This window comes from Capricornis sumatraensis, chromosome 15, assembly GCF_032405125.1.
Source record: "Capricornis sumatraensis isolate serow.1 chromosome 15, serow.2, whole genome shotgun sequence".
NCBI classification, from domain to species: Eukaryota; Metazoa; Chordata; class Mammalia; order Artiodactyla; family Bovidae; genus Capricornis; species Capricornis sumatraensis.
In genome coordinates, this window is record NC_091083.1 from 19586155 (window position 1) to 19603670 (window position 17516).

General features: G+C 46.5%; 1 protein-coding gene across 1 annotated transcript in view; it reads left to right on the forward strand.

Annotated features, from left to right (window-relative positions):
* Positions 1 to 17516, forward strand: part of PROSER2 (proline and serine rich 2) — a 42374-nt gene that overhangs the window by 9266 nt on the left and 15592 nt on the right. The window contains exon 2 of the mRNA XM_068987651.1: positions 10890 to 11108. Coding sequence (XP_068843752.1) covers positions 10971 to 11108 — 138 coding nt within the window. The 5' untranslated portion in view covers positions 10890 to 10970. The remainder of the gene's footprint in view (positions 1 to 10889; positions 11109 to 17516) is intronic.

Here is a 17516-nt window from a genome sequence, read left to right on the forward strand (position 1 = left end):
ATATTTCTTGTTGTTGCTTAGTCACTACATCAGGTCAGACTCTTTGCAATCCCATGGACTGTAGCCGGCCTGGCTTCTCTGTCCATGGAATTCTCCAGGCAGAAATACTGGAGTGGGTAGCCATCTCCGTCTCCAGAGGATCTTCCCTACCCAGGGACTGAACCCAGGTCTCCAGCTTTGCTTCCCTGATAGTTCAGTTGGTAAAGAATCTGCCTGCAATGCAGGAGACCCCAGTTTGATTCCTGGGTCAGGAAGATCTGCTGGAGAAGGGATAGGCTACCCACTCCAGTATTCTTGGGCTTCCCTAGTGGCTCACCTGGTAAAGAATCTGCCTGCAATGCAGGAGACCTGGGTTTGATCCCTGGGTTGGGAAGATCCCCTGGAGAAGAGAAAGGCTCCTCACTCTAGTATTCTGGCCTGGAGAATTCCATGGGCTGAATAGTCCATGGGGTCCCAAAGAGTCAAACACAGTTGAGCAACTTTCACACACTCCTGTATTGCAGACAGATTTTTTTACCGCTGAGCCACCGGGGAAGCCTATTTCATATTGGTCCTCATTTCTTGAAAAAGTCCTGAAAGCCCCTTATCTTTTCCCCTCTGTTAAAACTGGGGTAGGAGCCTGTGCCCACAGGCCTGGATTTACAGGGAGGGAGTTGAGTGCTTTGTTCCTGGATAGCAGGGGGTGTCCAGGAAGAATGCGGGCAGGAGGAAGCCTCTGGAGATGCAGGCACAGGGCTTGCAGACAGACTGGAGAAGACGGGGTTCAAAGCTGGACGCAGTGGATGGACCCAGCAGGAGGTCCTGCGGGAGCTCTGCTCCCCTCCGGTTTGGATTTAAATCTGTTCAACCTGAGATAAGACATGTAAACTAGGTCTTGGCTTCCGGTCTCACCAGGTGTTATAAATACCAGAGCTGGATGAACGTGCTCTCGGTCAGCTTTATTTTTGCTGCGAGGAGGAATGAAATACTCAGCCAAGAATTTTTTTGAGCTTCTCAGGAGAAAGAAAAAGCATTATAGAGCAATAAGGCATACTTATTATGTCCAAGTAAGAAGTTCTATGTTTTAGCACCGTGGAGCAGCACACAGTGGCTGCTCTGGTAACATTTGCTGAATAAAGAGAAAGCACACAAGCTTGTTTAACAAAAAAAGAACAACTTAAGCTGGGATTTTTCCTTCGATCTTTTTTTTCTTTAATCTGTCAAACAATCCAGAAATGCAGTAGGCATATGTTTAGTTGCTCAGTCGTGTGTGACTCTTTGTGACCTCTTAGACTTTCAACTTGCTAATGGGATTAGCCCATGGGATTTCCCAGGTAAGAATACTGGAGTCGGTTGCCATTCTCTTCTCCAGGGGATCTTCCCGACCCAGGGATTGAACCCAGGTCTCCAGCACTGCAGGTGGATTCTTTCCACTTTTAAAAAATGAGCTAAAAATATCAAAAATTGAAGTGTCTACCTTTGCAGACATTTCATCAGATGAAGCTAGATTTCCCTCCTGTTGATTCTTTTATGTTTGCTTCTTCCTAGGTCATTACTTTTTGTTATTAGTAACAAAACTCAAATCTGGTTAAATTTGTTTTCTAGTGAAGATTTGTGTTGGGAAGGTCTGATTTCTGCCTCTTCTGTTCAGTGGTAGTATACTGGAGTGGAAAGACTGCTCCCCTTGCGGCAGGTTAACCAGCCTACCTGGGTGAGGCCTCTGATGTGAAAGTGTTTGCTTACATGTAGGTGAATCAATTACTTTCATGTGGTGTATGGCCTTAAGTAAATTAATTACTGCTTCCTATCAATAGTTGAAACTATTCACAATTGAGATGATCTGAAACCAACCTTGTTTTTCTATATTTTTCAGAAAGAGCTTTTATTTCCTAATTTAAAAAAACCTCTAAATGAAAGCATGGAGATTCTTCTGGAGAAGTAAAACTGCCAGGCTTTGAAGTGTTTAATTGTCTTTAATACCCTTGAGTGCTAGTTAAGAGTTTAAGGTCCTAAGTTCTTACAGAAGACATTTTCAGAAGTAAGGAAAATACCCAACTCAGAGAAAAAGCAAAACCGTAGGAAAAGGATGCTAAACCACTAACCACGTCAACGATTTAAAACTCCAGACACGTAAGCCTCTGCCCGCAGCTCTCCCAACAACTACCAGTCTCTACCTGAGAGTCTCCTTTGATGTTCTGTGCTAGGATCTAGTCTTAGTTTGCTAGTTCGCATAGTGAGTATTTTTGGAGGCATTCTTTTCTTTTCAAGGCTTTGTTTTCTTGACATGGAGAAAGAGCCCATACTAAAGAATAGCTGCTACATACTTCTTTTGCTTCTGCTGTCTGTTTCTGTGGCAGCCCATTTTGAGATTTCATGTTGGTCCTGGTCACACCTGTGGATGTACACGTGGGTGCATGCATCCTGTAACTTGTCACGTGTTAATATCAGGAAGCATTACTGGTTTAGCGTGTCCGGTGTTATTGCTGCCAGGCTTCTAACACATCATCGTTCGTGCTTAACGTTCTCCCCTCCTGCTCCACATTTGTCCTTGATTGAAATCTCTAGGTTGACTGGGAGTAATTTCTCCTAAATTTCAAGGCTTTGGTCTCTGAATATGACAGAGGGATAAAGGGTGATTACCGCAACGAGGTTAACGTGTCTAAAATGATTCTTACACGTTTAACTTCTCCTTTAGGTCAAAGATCCATTTTAAGGATACTCTAATGGTTTTAGAGTTTTAAAATATAAATTCTGTGTTCATATCAGTACTATTTACAATAGCCAAGACATGGAAGCAACCCAGGTGCTCATCAGGAAATGACTGCATTAAGAGGATGTGATGTATATACAATATAATATTACTCAGCCACAAAAAAGAATGAAATACTGCCATTTGCAGCAGTGTGGATGGACATAGAGAGTTTTGCCTAGTGAAATAAGACAAATACCATATATTGATTATACATGGAATCTAAAAAATCATACAGATGCATGTAAATACAGAAACAGACTCATAGACATAGAAAACAAACTTATGGTTATCAAAGGTGGGGGCAGGGACAAATTAGGGGTATGAGATTAATAGATACAAACTATTATAGGATATCATGTATAGCACAGGGAATTATAGCTGTTATTTTATAATAACCTATATGGAATTCTCCAGGCCAGAATACTGGAGTGAGTAGCCATTCCCTTCTCCAGGGGATCTTCCCAACCCAGGGACTGAACCCAGGTCTCCTGCATTACAGGCAGATTCTTTACTAGCTGAGCTATCAAGGAAGCCCTTAATAACCTATAATGGAATATAATTTGCACAAAATACTGAATCACTATTCTATACACCTGAAGCTAACACAATACTGTAAAGCAACTATACTTCCATAAAAAATTTTAAAATAAAATATAATTTTTTCTTATATAATGAATGCTAAGTCAATAGTTTGGGACTAATATTTCCAAAATCCCCGGCTATCGTTTAAAAAGAGAGAGAGGGAGCTTTGCCTGCAAAGTCCAGTCTAAGGAAGAAGAATTACACGCATAATGAGATCTGATGTGTGAGTTGTATCCAAGGGACAGAGGTGGCATTGCATGGTTAACAAGTGGTGGGAGATAAGCAGTAGGTGGGAGGAGCAGGTGAAAAGAGAAACGAGCAACTTCCAGAAGGAAGGGAGGGTGGAAGAGGCTTGCCATCGTTTCTGAGCCAGGCTCTGAAGATGGGGAGGAAAGTGGCAGGAGGCAATCCAAACGTGGCTCAGAGCGTTAGGGAGACCAGGCTGGATAAAAGGGTTCGTACCGTGGAAAACAGGTTTGAAGAGATACAGTTAGGCCGATTCCAGAGACACTTGAAAGCCCTGATTCTTGCAGGTCAGCTCTTTGGCAGGATTAGTTAGGAAAACGAAAACTGCCAACTTTGACAGGCCTGTGGTCCCAAAAGGAATCCAGGATTTCAGAAAGGTTAATTAGGTCCGTGCAACTCACTGGTGAATGTTGCATTGAGTCTTTGTTTTATTTTTAACAAAGTTTTGAGAGCATAAAACTTGGAGGAAAATGAATTTCAGGACCTCAGAAGTACTTTGGCCCACCTGCCAGGTCAGTTCTGTATGTTTGTGTCTAAGTGAGCATTTTTGGTACCTTGGGGGATGGTTGGGGGGGCATGCAGAAACTGTCCTTTATGTGTGAAATGGGAGACAGGATGGAGCTGTGTTGCACTATCAGGTGTGTTGTGATAACCAGAGCATGATCGTTTCTGTGGAGTTTGTAAAGTACTAGAGGGAGAAATGAGATGATTATTTATAGCCTAAGAATTCTACTGAAGCCCTAATTGAGTTGAATAGTAGAAAAGAAAGAATATCAGGACTCTGTTTCCTTTTAATTTATGGACTGGGCTAATGAAACATCACAGCTTCATCTTCTAGGTAATTCCTCATTATGAAACTCATTTTTGTTACTGCACATCACCGCCATAGAACGAGGAATGAGCACAGAAACTGAAACTATAGGAAACCATAAAATAGGACTCCTTTGTTTGAGTAACTCAGAGCATGTTAGGACAAATGAAGATTGTTAAGAACTGCCAGCATTGGGATGACCCTGGTCCAGTAGCTAAGACTCCGTGCTCCCAATGCAGGGGGTCCGGGTTTGATCCCTGGTCCGGGAACTAGATCCCACATACCACAACTAAAGATGCCACGTGCTGCAACTAAGACTTGGTGCAGCCAAAATAAAAATATTTTTTAAAAAACGCAAAAACTGCCAGCACTAAGGCTAACAATGTCTATTGTGTATATTCAGATTATTTTATCTCAGAGTGTATACCTTCCATGTAATATGACTCTTATCTTTACTTGCACCCACTGCTTAACCAGAGGAAAAGCCCACACCTGGTAATGATCTACAGTGACTCAGAAACAGTTTCCACTGTGAAGCTCCTGCATTTTTAATATCCCTGAAGGTCAAGAACTTATCTTTTTGGAAGCAGCTTGGCTGCTAAATCATTATATTGGGATTTCTCAGGATATAGCCATCAAGGTAATTTCTATCCTCAGATTGTTTTCCTAGGTTTAGGAACAAAACTTCCCAATGTTCCTGTGAGTGGAGAATGAGATGATGGAAGAGCGGGATGTAGGTTTGCACATGGATCCGGCCTGCCCTGGGAAGCGGGGGTGTTTTTAAGGAGCTCGTTTCTCCCCCTTTCCCAGCCGAGGCTGTGCTTCTGCCGACAGTACCTCGGCTCTGGCAGTTCACAGTGGGATCTGGACAGGAGTTGGGGTCTCTAAGCCTGGATCATAGTCCGCAGGGTTCAGAGCCCCAGGACCCAACCCAGATCTTTTGTGAAGAGTTTGCCTTCGCAGCAAGTCGGAGCAGTTCTCATTTTAGAGCTGTCGCAGTCGTGCTAAGCAAAATTAGTTCCACATCACTTGGTTAAGGAGGATCATTTTCCCCTTCATGTTCGGAACTGCAAAGACAATAATCACCCTTGTGATTCCGTTTAGCTTGTCTGCAGGGAATCTTAAGTCTCAGAAGTTGATCCCCTCCCCCCACCCCAGTGGGACAAAGCCTAGTAGCTGAATGGAAGGGAACTCATCTGTTCCAGTTTAGACTCTTTAGTAAACTGGGTCTGGTCAGCCTTTGCCTGGCTAATTTCGAGCTAAGTTGTGGTCCAAGAAAAGTTTAAATTCAGGGTTTCTCCCTCCAAGTAATGCCAGGCTGTCTTCAGTGTTTCCTTTCTAGACTGTCCCCAGGTTTCTTGACTGTGGGTGTCTCCTCTGCTTCTCTCATTAAATCCAAACTCATCTGTCCTGTATCACCTCCTGAGACACTGGGCCTTTCGGAGTTTCCCAGGCAATAAAATGATCTGATAAGTCATTATTCCTCAAATCTCTAGGGAACCTGGTCGAAGAATTAACATCCTCACATGCCATGGGCCAGCTAAGCCCGACTGCCACAACTGGAAAAGCCTGTGTGCACCGCAATGAAGACACCCCCCAAAATTTTTTAATTTTTTAAATTAAACAAAACAAAATTCACGCCCTGCTTTGCTCAGGTCTGCTCCTTGTACATCTATTTGCACTTCCTCCCTTTTCCAGCTCGCTCGGCGTTGTGCTTTAGCCCAGTTCAGCGCTTCACCTCAACCACTCACCACTTTTCAAACAAGCCATGTGTTTCCATAGCTTTGCTTACTCTCTGTTTCGAATGCCCAGCCTGGTTTGCTTAATTAGCAGTCTCCTGAAATCTCAAACATCTCTTAGTGGTGGCCTTTCTGAAAGTCCCTGAGCCCTCCCAGGGAGTGTGGGCACCTTCCCCTTGATTCCCGTGGGCTGTGTCAAGGCGCTGAACACAGTGATGCGTCCGTCCTCCGTTACAGTTGGCACCACGTGGCAGAATTACTAGTGGAACTTGATAAAGATGCACACGCTCAGGTGTTACCCCCGAAGATGTATTCAGTAAGTCTGGTCTGACCCGTTGCTAGATTAAAGACCAATACCTTGATCAAGTTCCCCTGAGGAGGAGATGCTTCTTATTCACCTGCCTGTGTTTTTCTAGTACCTGGAATCTGCTCCTTGTGAAGCAGGAGAACGGTAAACATCAGAAGAATATGCTGAGATTAGAGAGGAAGTTGGATTGCAAAGGGAAGCAAGGATTGATGGGTAGGCGTGCGTGCTAAGTTGATTCAGTTGTGTCCGACTCTTTGCGACCTTATGGATTGTAGCCCACCAGGCTCCTCTGCCCATGGAATTCTCCAGGCAAGAATACTGGAGTGGGTAGCCATTCCCTTCTCCAGCAGACCTTCCCAAGCCAGGGATCGAATCCAGGTCTCCTGCATTGCAGGCAGATTCTTTACCGTCTGAGCCAGCAGGGAAGCCCGATGGGTAGGACGAACTTTGAATCTGCAGCCTGGCGGTGGGGGTGGGTGATTGCTTTTAGGAGAAGGGTGACGTCACAGTGGTGTTTCAAGATTAATCCAGCAGGATGATCAAGAGTGGAAAAGGTGAAGAGCAGAGTCAAATGTGGTAAAATGTGGTCCTGTACTCTGGAGGGGGCCCAGAAAGGAGGTGGAACCAGCTGACATTGTGCAGGAAGAATCAACAGGGCCGGGCAGCTGGCTGGCTGTGAGTGGCAGGAGGAGCCAGTGATGTCCCCAAGGCTGTTTGTGTGACGAGGCTGAAAGCTGCTGTGCCTGAGATGGGTCTTTGACAAGATGACTCAGCTCTAGGGTTTGGTGAGTGATGGGAAGACCCAGATCCTTGGATTGCTCTGCAGACCTGACTGTGGCCAGTTGGAACTCTGATGGACAGGGGTGATGGTGGAAGGAGGGCCGGCTGCCTTCCATCCAGGCCATTCTAGGTCTTTCTGGAATGTACAGGGGAGGATGCAGGGGGTGGGGAGCCACCCTCCTCTCTGGCTCCCATGCACTTGCTGGACGTGCACTGGCCTCACCAGCCACAGCCCCTCAGCTCCACCAGCACTGCCAGCTCCAAGGGCCATGACTGGCCACACTCGGCACACGGAGATTTACCAAGACTGTGGCTCAGTTACAACCGTGTCCCGATAAACTGGACCTCAGGAGAAAAGGATATTCCTAGTAAATGCTGAGAAACATTTACTCAGCATCATTTGGCTTCCATCGAATGAACAGAGAACGTGCACGCTCGGCTGTGGTTCCCTCCATGGTGTTAACCCGAGACGCCTCCTGCTCTGCTTCCCGGGGAGAAGGTGGTTTTCATCTCTGGGGCCCTCTTAGCAACCCTGGTCTCCCTTTGTATAATGCATACATTTGCAGCCGTAAAACGTGAGCCCTTGATTGGGCCAGGAGATGAGACATTGTGAGGTGGTCGTGAACTCACAGACCCTCAGCTTCTGGCCACTGTCAGATGGGTCTGCTCCTGCTTCTTTCTCTCTGGCTGTCCCCTTGACGGGGCAGACCTGGCCTCCTCCCGCTCAGAAATCTGCCCCCCTCCATGGCTCTCCTGGGGAATTCTATATTTTTGGCTCCTGGAGAATGAGAACCAGGAGCAGCCCCTGGTTCTTGATTCCTTAAGAGATGAAAGAAGCTTGACTCTGTGAGCCTGTGAAGGGTATTGAGCCAAGGTCTCCACTTTCTCCCCCACAACCTCTGGCTTCTGAAGAATTCTGATTAGTTTCCTCATCTTCTTTCAAGGGAATGTCTGTAGAAGTCTAAGCACTGCAGTTTTACAGTGTCAGAATAACTTTTAAACTGCAGGTGTGCACGCCTGCTCAGTCATGTCCGACTTTTTGCAACCCCACGGACTGTAGCCCACCTGGCTTCTCTGCTCATGGGATTCTCCAGGCAAGAATACTGGAGTGGGTTGTCATTTCCTCCTCCATGGGATCTTCCCAACCCAGAGATTGAACCCACGCCTCCTACATCAATCGGCAGGCCGATTGTTTACCACTGAACCATCAGAGAAGCACAGGAGAAAGGCCTGCTCTCGGATGGTGGGGTCAGTTACTACCCCCGCCCCACGTGCTGCACTCTGCACAGACCCCGAGCCAAGTCTGCCGAGGACTTGGCAGGACAAGCCAGGTCCTGTCCCACCCAGCACACAGCCCCCGGGGTCCCTCACTGGAGGTGAATCAGCACCTCATTTCCTGCCTTTCCTCTCGATGTTGAAGGGACACCTCACTGCCCGCCCCCCCTTTCTGTGAGCCGTGATGACTTAGTTCAGGATGAGGCAGTGCTGAGTCAGGCGGTAGGAATCTGCAGGGCAGAAGGAATCTAAGAATTCCTGTCCCACTTCCCCCGTGACCCCAGGATGCAGCTGTGATGCCTCTGTCTGCCTTCACCTGGCTCTGTCACCGGCCACGCCATTCACACACTGTGTCTGCTGTGTGTGTGTGTGCGTGCTCAACTCACAGCAGGCACTTAATTCATTAGAGTGATACTCTTGGGAGTTTCACCACCAATACCTGAACTTCTGAGTCGCATTTTATTGGCTGTGTGGACAGTTCAGGCTTTCTTATTATTTATTTGTTTAGGCTTTTTCTTCTTTTTAAAGACTTATTTGTTTAGGCTTTCTTATTGTTAAGTTGCAAGACTTTTAACATTTTCTCAAGTCTTCTTTTTTTTAAAACCATTTGGCATAATAGCAACTTACAAAAAGGTATATACACTCAGAATTTTCTGCTCCCTAGCCTCGCTCCTAAGTTGCCATTTGACTAGTGCTGATTGACCTGGGAAATAAAGAAAAATGGGGGTGAAGAAGAATTTCTTTTTTTAATCTGTTCTAACGTCTCAGGATTTCTGTGAGATTGCACAGTAATTCTGGATGTCTTAAATGACAAGGTCCACTTCACAGTGTTCAATACTGATTATGTTTTCTCTGAGAATAATACACGCATTGGGACTGCCCTGGTGGTCCAGTGGCTGAGACCATGCTGCCAACGCTGGGGGCCCGGGTTCAATCGCTGGTCAGGGAACTGGATCCCACATGACGCAACTAAGAGTTCCCATGCCACAGCTAAAGATGCCACAGTGAAGACAGACGATCCCAAGGGCTGCAGCCAAAGAAAGAGTCGAAGTGATGTACACACTAGTGCCTATACCTAACCCGGAGAGTGCCTAGGGCTGTTTTCGCTCACGGCCCCGCAGGAATCTTCAGGGGCTTGTGAGGCCTCCCAGCGGCGCCTTCAGTCTAGGGAGGGGAGAACACCCATGTCTCCACTTGCTGCAACGTCAGGTCACACGTAGCACAGGCGGCGTCTTCCCGTGTTCCCCGCTAGGCTTGCTTGGTCTTCTAGACAGTTTTGTTTACCTCGATTGTCTGTTGTTCAGGGGCTGAACTGAATTTCCTGCTGGAACAGCCAGAGGACTGTACGAGACTAAGAGGCTTGGGTTGCGGGATGGGGACAGTTTCAGTGTCTTTGTCCCTGAAAGTGAAAACATGAGCTTCCCGAAGGTATTAACTAACTGATGGGGCCTTAGCATCTTATGTAGAAATTGCAGTAGCATCATGGCCTCCAAGGAGTCTAGGATCTCCCAAGTGTCAGTCTTGTGTTAGCAATTCATTAGGTCTTGTCACGCCCCCTAAACTCTGAACTATAATGAGGCTGGAAAGGAACCATAATGTTGTGGTGTCTGAGGCAGAAAAGGCTAGAATTTATGAGCAGCACGGGGAAGCCAGAACCTGAACATGATGGAGTGTGCGGAGCATGGACGCACAGACCCAGAGAGCAGAGGACGGTGTCAGGATATGATTTCATCAAATTTTCAGCACCGAAACAGCTTTTAGTGCACCCATCTTTCCTTAAAAATGATTCTTACTATGAGAATTCCCTGACACTCCAGTGCTTAGAACTTGGTGCTTTCACTGCCATGGGCCCAGGTTCACTAAGATCCCACATGCTGTGCAGCCAAAAAACAGAATCTTCTTACTATTCAGCCATAAAGAATAAAATAATGCCATTTTCAGGAACATGGATGGGCCTCAAGATTTCATACTAAGTAAAGTAAGTCAGACAGGGAAAGACAAATATCATATGATATCACCTATATGTGGAATCTATATATAAACAGACTCACTGACGTAGAGCACAGACTTGCGGTTGCCAAGGGGGCGGGGGGCAGGGGAGGGGAGGACCGAGAGTTTGGAATTAGCAAATGCCAACTACTATCTAAGATGGCTAACAACAGGATCATGCTGTTTACCATAGAGAACTATATTCAATATCCTGTGATAAAACTGTAATGGAAAAGAATGTAAACAAGCATGTGTGTGTGTGTGTATACATATATATATATATATATATATAGATAGATATGACTGAATCACTTTGCTATACAGCAGAAATTGCAACATTGTAAGTCAACTATACTTCAATAAAGATAATCCTTACATCTCCCCTAACTGTGCTGACTAACCCTTGTCGCCTTGTGCTTACTCCTCCAGGGGTGACCACCACCTGGGCATGGGACACTGGCCCCTTCCCCACTTCCTCTGAGTGAGCCAGCGGCTGGGGTTACTGGGGGGATGCCTGTCCATCACCAGAAGTCAGACTCTTGGGAGATGGACCCTGATTCACTGCCCGGCTGCAGGCTCGGTGACCTGAGCAGAGGGAGCAGTTTGGAGAGTCGGACCAGCAGCTCCCGTTCCAGAAGCCTCACTCTGGTGAGTGACTGTTTCTCTGGTGCTCTGTGTGCTTGGATGTTGGCTGACTTCACCCCCCTCTCAGGAGTATGTTACAGCATCCTTTTGGGGAAACTGGCCTGATGTTTTGGAATATTTTCTCTCTGAAGCGGCATTTTTATGTTAATCATCTTAAGTTTTGCACACATGCAGAGCAGAGAATTGACTGCTGCAACCCAGAGCACACCGTACCTGAAGGCGGCCCCCAGTCCAGCCCAGATACCTGCCTTTATGGTCCAGTGACTGGAAGATGGGAAACACCTCACAAGATAAATCAAATTCACTTTAAAACAGATGTTTAACTCCTTTACAAGTATAAATGCTTCCATATCCCTTTCTCTCAGCGTCCAGACCTTTACATGAATGTCAACAAGCTTTGGCCACTTGAGTGAAAAAAAAAAAAGAAAAAAGTCTTTAAAGTTAAGAAATGACCTTTTGGCCCTCCCCACCCCTCAGGGTTAGGGATGGAGACCTTCAAATTCATAGAGGGAAGGACAGGAGAAAGTTCATCTTGAATCTTAATAATAATGGTCCATTGTTCATCTCAGCCTGTCTTCTAATGGGAGCATGAATTTCCTTCAGATACATGGAGCCCTGAAATTAACTTCAGCTGTGCTGAACATACCCACTACAGTATCCTTGCCTGGAGAATTCCATGGACAAAGGAGCCTGGTGGGCTACAGTCCTTGGGGTCGCAAAGAGTCTGACACAACTGAGAGACTAATACTTTCACGTTCATGCTAAACATAGGGACTCACCTGGTGGCTCAGATGGTAAAGAATCTGCCTGCAATGCAGGAGACCTAGGTTTGATCCCAGGTTGGGAAGATACCCTGGAGAAGGGAATGGCTACCCATTCAAGTATTCTTGGATAATCCCTGGAGAATCCCACGGACTAAGGAGCTGGTGGGCTACAGTTCATGGGTTCACAAAGAGTCAGACATGACTAAGCGACTGACACTTTCACTTTTCATGCTGAGCATAAGAAAGAAATAGATAGAGGGCAGTTAGTAGTAAGAATAGAATCTTACAGACTCCTACTTGCATATTTTCTTTTTTCAACCACCCTGGTAAGTATGTAATAAATTTTATTTGATTGAGTCACCAAAGGAAAAATATGTTACAGATGACTCTGAATATCTGAGAACCTATAAATCCTTAAGTATGGAGAATTTGGGACTAATTTTTTAATTTAAAAAATGTATATGTTAAAAGACATGTTGAGACTTCCCTGGTGACTCAGTGGTAGAGAATCCCCCTGCCAGTGCGGGGGACACAGGTTCAATCCCTGGTCCGGGAAGATCCCACATGCCATGGGGCAACTAAGCAGCTAAAGAAGCCCACGTGCCCTAGACCTGTGCTTCAGAACAAGAGAAGACACCTCAGTGAGAAGGCCAGGCACCAAAAGGAAGAGTAGCCTCTGCTCACCACAACTAGAGAAAGGCCACACAGCCACGAAGACCCAGCACAGCCCCAAACAGACAACTTGTTTTTTTAAAAAGACACGTTGAAATACTAGGTAGAGAAGACATACAGATTAATACTCCAGTCATTGGTGGAATCTGTTCTCCAAAGCGCAGCTTGGAAACAGCCCTGCTCTGATGTGAATGTGGTGCGGCTAACTGAGGAACACAGTCTGAAGGGCTGCCCTGTGAGCCTGGGGAGAATAAAGTTGCGAATGGTCGTCAGATGACCTCTGTCTCTGAGGAAATAGGTGCGGTGGATATTATGTCAGTGTTTGAATTATTTTTATGTCTTTCACATTCATTGTCTTGTTGAGCTTGAGACAGATCTCTTAGCATCCTCTTAGGGTTCCGTGACCCCTTTTGCTAGAAAGTAAAAATAATCCCTTCTGCTTCCTCCTGGGAGAGACCATGGCCCCAGGTGTGTCAAGTGCTCTGAATCTGGGGCCGGCAAGTCGCTGCTTTTCCATCTCTGGTGCAGTCCTGCAGGGCCCCTTCTTCACATGAGGTGTAACGCCCCCTCCCACCATAGCCTCTGGGGTGGCTCACACTCATACACTCAAAGACAGACAGGACCTGAGGGAGTTCTGCAAACCTGCCCATGGAGGACGCTTTCTGTCTCTTCTATGTGTGTGATTTTTTGCGTGCATGTAGGCTAAGTTGCTTCAGTTGTGTCCGATTCTTTGCGACCCCATGAACTGTAGCCCACCAGGCTCCTCTGTCCATGGGATTCTCCAGGCAAGAGCACTGGAGTGGGTTGCCATGCCCTTCTCCAGAGGATCTTTCTGACCCAGGGATCGAACACATCTCTGGCACTGGCAGGCAGGCTCTTTACCACTGGCGCCACCTGGGGAGCCCGTGTGTGATTTCTCCCTTTGCTCAGACACTGAAACATGTTCTCAGAGGTGAGGATGCCGGTGGAGCCTGCACTCTGGCGGCTGTTGTCCATCCTGACAGAATAGGCTGCGGGTTTGCTCCCTGGGGCAGCGGATTCTGAGATGGAGGTCACAATGCAGGAAGCTTCTTAGGCCCATTCCTGGGCTCAGCATCTGGAAGGAAGAGGAAGCAGGACTTGAGCAGAGAGAGAAGCTGTGATGCAGGCCCAGAGAAGGCCTCAGCTGATCCTCAGGAAGCCCTGGTGCTGGGAGGCCCTCCAGCTGTCTCGCAGTGGGCCGAGCATGGAGCCTGGACGCCCACTACTCAGCCATCAGCCCTGGGTTGGGACACCCCTGGAGGGAGGCCGACCTTGACAGGACAGTTCCCAAGGGGACTGCCAGCTGAGGGCCGCCTACCAGCAGCATGCCCAACAGGTGGGGGACAAGTCCTTCATCCCCAGGGCGCATCACACTCTCGGCCACAAAGGTGTAGGAGAAAAGGAACAGAGCCTTTCAGAGGGACCAACGTCACCAGAGCAGCTATGAGGTGTTTGAATCAGAAGAAGCAAAACTGTGAAATGAACTTGGGGAGTTTGTAAGAGACCACCATGTAAATAAAGCTCTTTATGCAGTGTCCGTCTAGGCAGGTGGGGCTTTCATACCCTCTTCTGTCAGATTTGGAGAACATGTGTGATGCTGACTCTTTGTCAGGACGTCAGACCCAGGAAGTCATCTTCAGAGACCAAAGCTCTTCTTTGAAAGGAGGTCTGTTAATTTTTCAGCTCCACAGTCACAGGGAGAAATGGTTTATTGTGAAACTTTTATCTGGGATGTATTTATGGTAAAATATTAGAAATACCTTTCGGTTCAAAGATGAGAAAGACTATTGATCTTTTACATTTGTAAACCCCAGGGGGGTCAAGGTGAGCAGGGTGAGCACAGCCTTACAGCTCTGAGCTGCCTGTGCTGGAAGGCATTTGTGGGCCTCAGTGCTGGGGGACGTAGTTTCCACAGTGGAGCCAAGCATAGATCAGAAAGCCATTCCCCAAGGTGTTTATAATTCCTCTTAAGCCCTCCCAGAAATCTGTATGCATTTTTCCAGTTGCTTTCTTCTTTACTGATGCTATTCAGTAGCCTGAAAAGCAGCTCAGAATAGTAATAAACACAGGATATTGGAGACATGCCTGGGTTCAAGTTAAATTTGCCTCCCTTTGTAAGCTGGAACAGCTACTTAATCACTTTCTCCATCAGTTCTAAAAGGTGTGGGGGGCTGAGACAGATAGTGATTTCTTTCTCCAGGGTTACTGTAGAGATGAAATGCCCAGTGTCTAACCGGTGCTTCCTAATTGCTGGTACCAGCTTCTCCAAGTGCCCTGTTAGCCCAGGTGGAGAACAGCACCACTTCTTTTCGCCTCTTCATCTTGTTTGGGCCCGTGCTCTCTCTTCTATCCATCTCTTAGCAGTAGCCTTCTGAACGTCTTTCTTTGACCAGTGAAGAAGAGATGGTAAAAGGAAAACTCTCCCTCCTCCCACCCAATATCTCACCCATTTTGTAATTCCACCCATCTTATTGTGGGGCATCACCTTGACTTTAAATTAAAGAATGCCTGCCCTCTACTCTTTTCTATCCGGTAAAATCTTACAGTAGCACTGTGACATATTTGATTCATCTGTATGTTCATCCTTTTATGTAATAGAGAACAGCTGTGGAAACGGCATTACGGGATCCATACTTTTATGAAGCACGTCATTCAGTTATATTCTTATATTACGTTTGCTTGATTCGGTTCATACCCCACTCACCTACCTGCTTCTCACTGTCTGATGGAGGATGTGTTCCCATCCCATTCCAGTACTTTCTACCTAGACCAGTGGACTCTTTTTAAGCTTCAAGCATTTCCCTTCATGGAAAAATCATCGGGCCAACTTTAGTTGTCATCTCTTTTTCTTTCACAGTTGTGTATCTTGCTTAGATAGAACGGATACATGGAGAAAATCTGGCATTTGATTTTAAATGGCAACTAGAGTTTTCTAAATGCCTGTGGAACATTTGACTTTTACAAAACACCATATTAGCACCCTGGTTCCCTTGAATGGTGAACTGTCTACACCACTACAGAATCTCTAAGTTTTTAAAAAATTTGTTATCCTTATACTCTGCTTTCTAAGAGTCCAAATTTGTGGAGGATATATCTAAATACATAGTCTTTTTATGATTTGTCTCTTTAGAATGAGAATCAACCGTAGTAGTTTCTACACTCTCTGTTCTTGATTCTCTGACCTCATAAAAGATTCATCAGCAATAGTGTTTTTAGGCCTCCAGATTGTATGGGATTAAATGCACCCCTTGTAAGACTCTTTAAGTAAAACACAGTCAAGTTCTGGTACTTCCCTGAAGCTCAGACTCTGCATTCCCAATGCAGGGGGCCCAGGTTCAATCCCTGGTCAGGGAACTAGATCCTATGTGCTGCAACTAAGACCCAGGGAGGCTAAATAAATTTTAGAAGACAGTCTGATTCCACTTTATAGAAGTGGGTATTTCTTTTAAGCAAAGGTTATTTTAAGAAGAAGATAAACATTAATGCCTAATGTTAAACGAGAGTATCGTAAAGCTTTTAAACTCCCGTTGCCTGGAAGAGAACAGATCTTTGTTCTTTAGAAACCTTTCTCCTGAGCCAGTACAAGTTAAAAATTGAAAGAGCTGCTTAGGGGATTGTTGTGGCTATCCACATGGCTGCCGTTATGACCTAGGCTATTCTGGGAAGGTGAAGTAAATGAACTCTTTATCACTCAAGAGGTTGGTTGTGTTGAACTTCCCTGGTGGTCCAGTGGTAAAGAGTCTGCCCGCCAGTGCAGGGGACACGGGTTTGATTCCCTGCCGAAGAATTGATGCTTTTGAACTGTGGTGTTGGAGAAGACTCTTGAGAGTCCCTTGGACTGCAAGGAGATCCAACCAGTCCATTCTGAAGGAGATCAGCCCTGGGATTTCTTTGGAAGGAATGGTGCTAAAGCTGAAACTCCAGGACTTTGGCCACCTCATGCGAAGAGTTGACTCATTGGAAAAGACTCTGATGCTGGGAGGGGTTGGGGGCAGGAGGAGAAGGGGACGACCGAGGATGAGATGGCTGGATGGCATCACTGACTTGTTGGCTGTGAGTCTGAGTGAACTCCGGGAGTTGGTGATGGACAGGGAGGCCTGGCGTGCTGCCATTCATGGGGTCGCAGAGAGTCAGACACGACTGAGCGACTAAATTGAACTGAACTGAACTGAACTGAACTGAAGAAGATTCCACATGCCACAGAGCAACTTGGCCCGTGGGCCACAGCTGCTGAGTCTGTGCTCTGGAGCCCGGGAGCCGCAACTACTGAAGCCCAGGTGCTCCAGAGCCTGTGCTCTGCAGCAAGAGAAGCCACCGCAGTGAGAAGGCCAAGCATCACAACTGCAGAGCGGCCCCCCCTCGCCACAACTAGGGAAAGCCTGTGCCCCAACGAAGCCCCAGCCCAGCCAAAAAGAAGTCAGCCCTTCAAGCGGCTAGTTGTGGTTGTGTACATGTATTGGTTTTTTTCGTAAAGAATGCTTCCTCTGAACATTTTCTAGCAGAATGTACAGCTAGAACTAGAACGAGTGGACCAAATCTTTGTACACTTGACTAAGAGGGTCTCTTTTTCCTCTGAAATGTAAGGACAGCTTCAGTACAATACAAAGTTGTTGTGGTGGTTCTGGAACTTACAGCCTCAAGAGGTGATGGGATTCAAAACAAAAGGTTCAGGAAGGATTTGGAGACATTCATAAATGACAGCTCTTCAGGGTGACAAAGGAAGCTTTGGGTGTAGGTGACCTATATTCTTAACCTCTTAAGGAGAGTATCTCAGACATTCACGCATCTCATCAAACCTCTGGGGTTCACTGCCAGGGACCAGTGCTGCCCCATGCCAGGATCCCTAGGTTCTTCGACTGTCTGAAGAACACAGTCTGAAGTCTTTTCTGCCCTGTGGGCACCCTGGAGCGTCCTCCAGGAAAGAATATGATTTGGCTAGCTGGAAAGAGCAGGA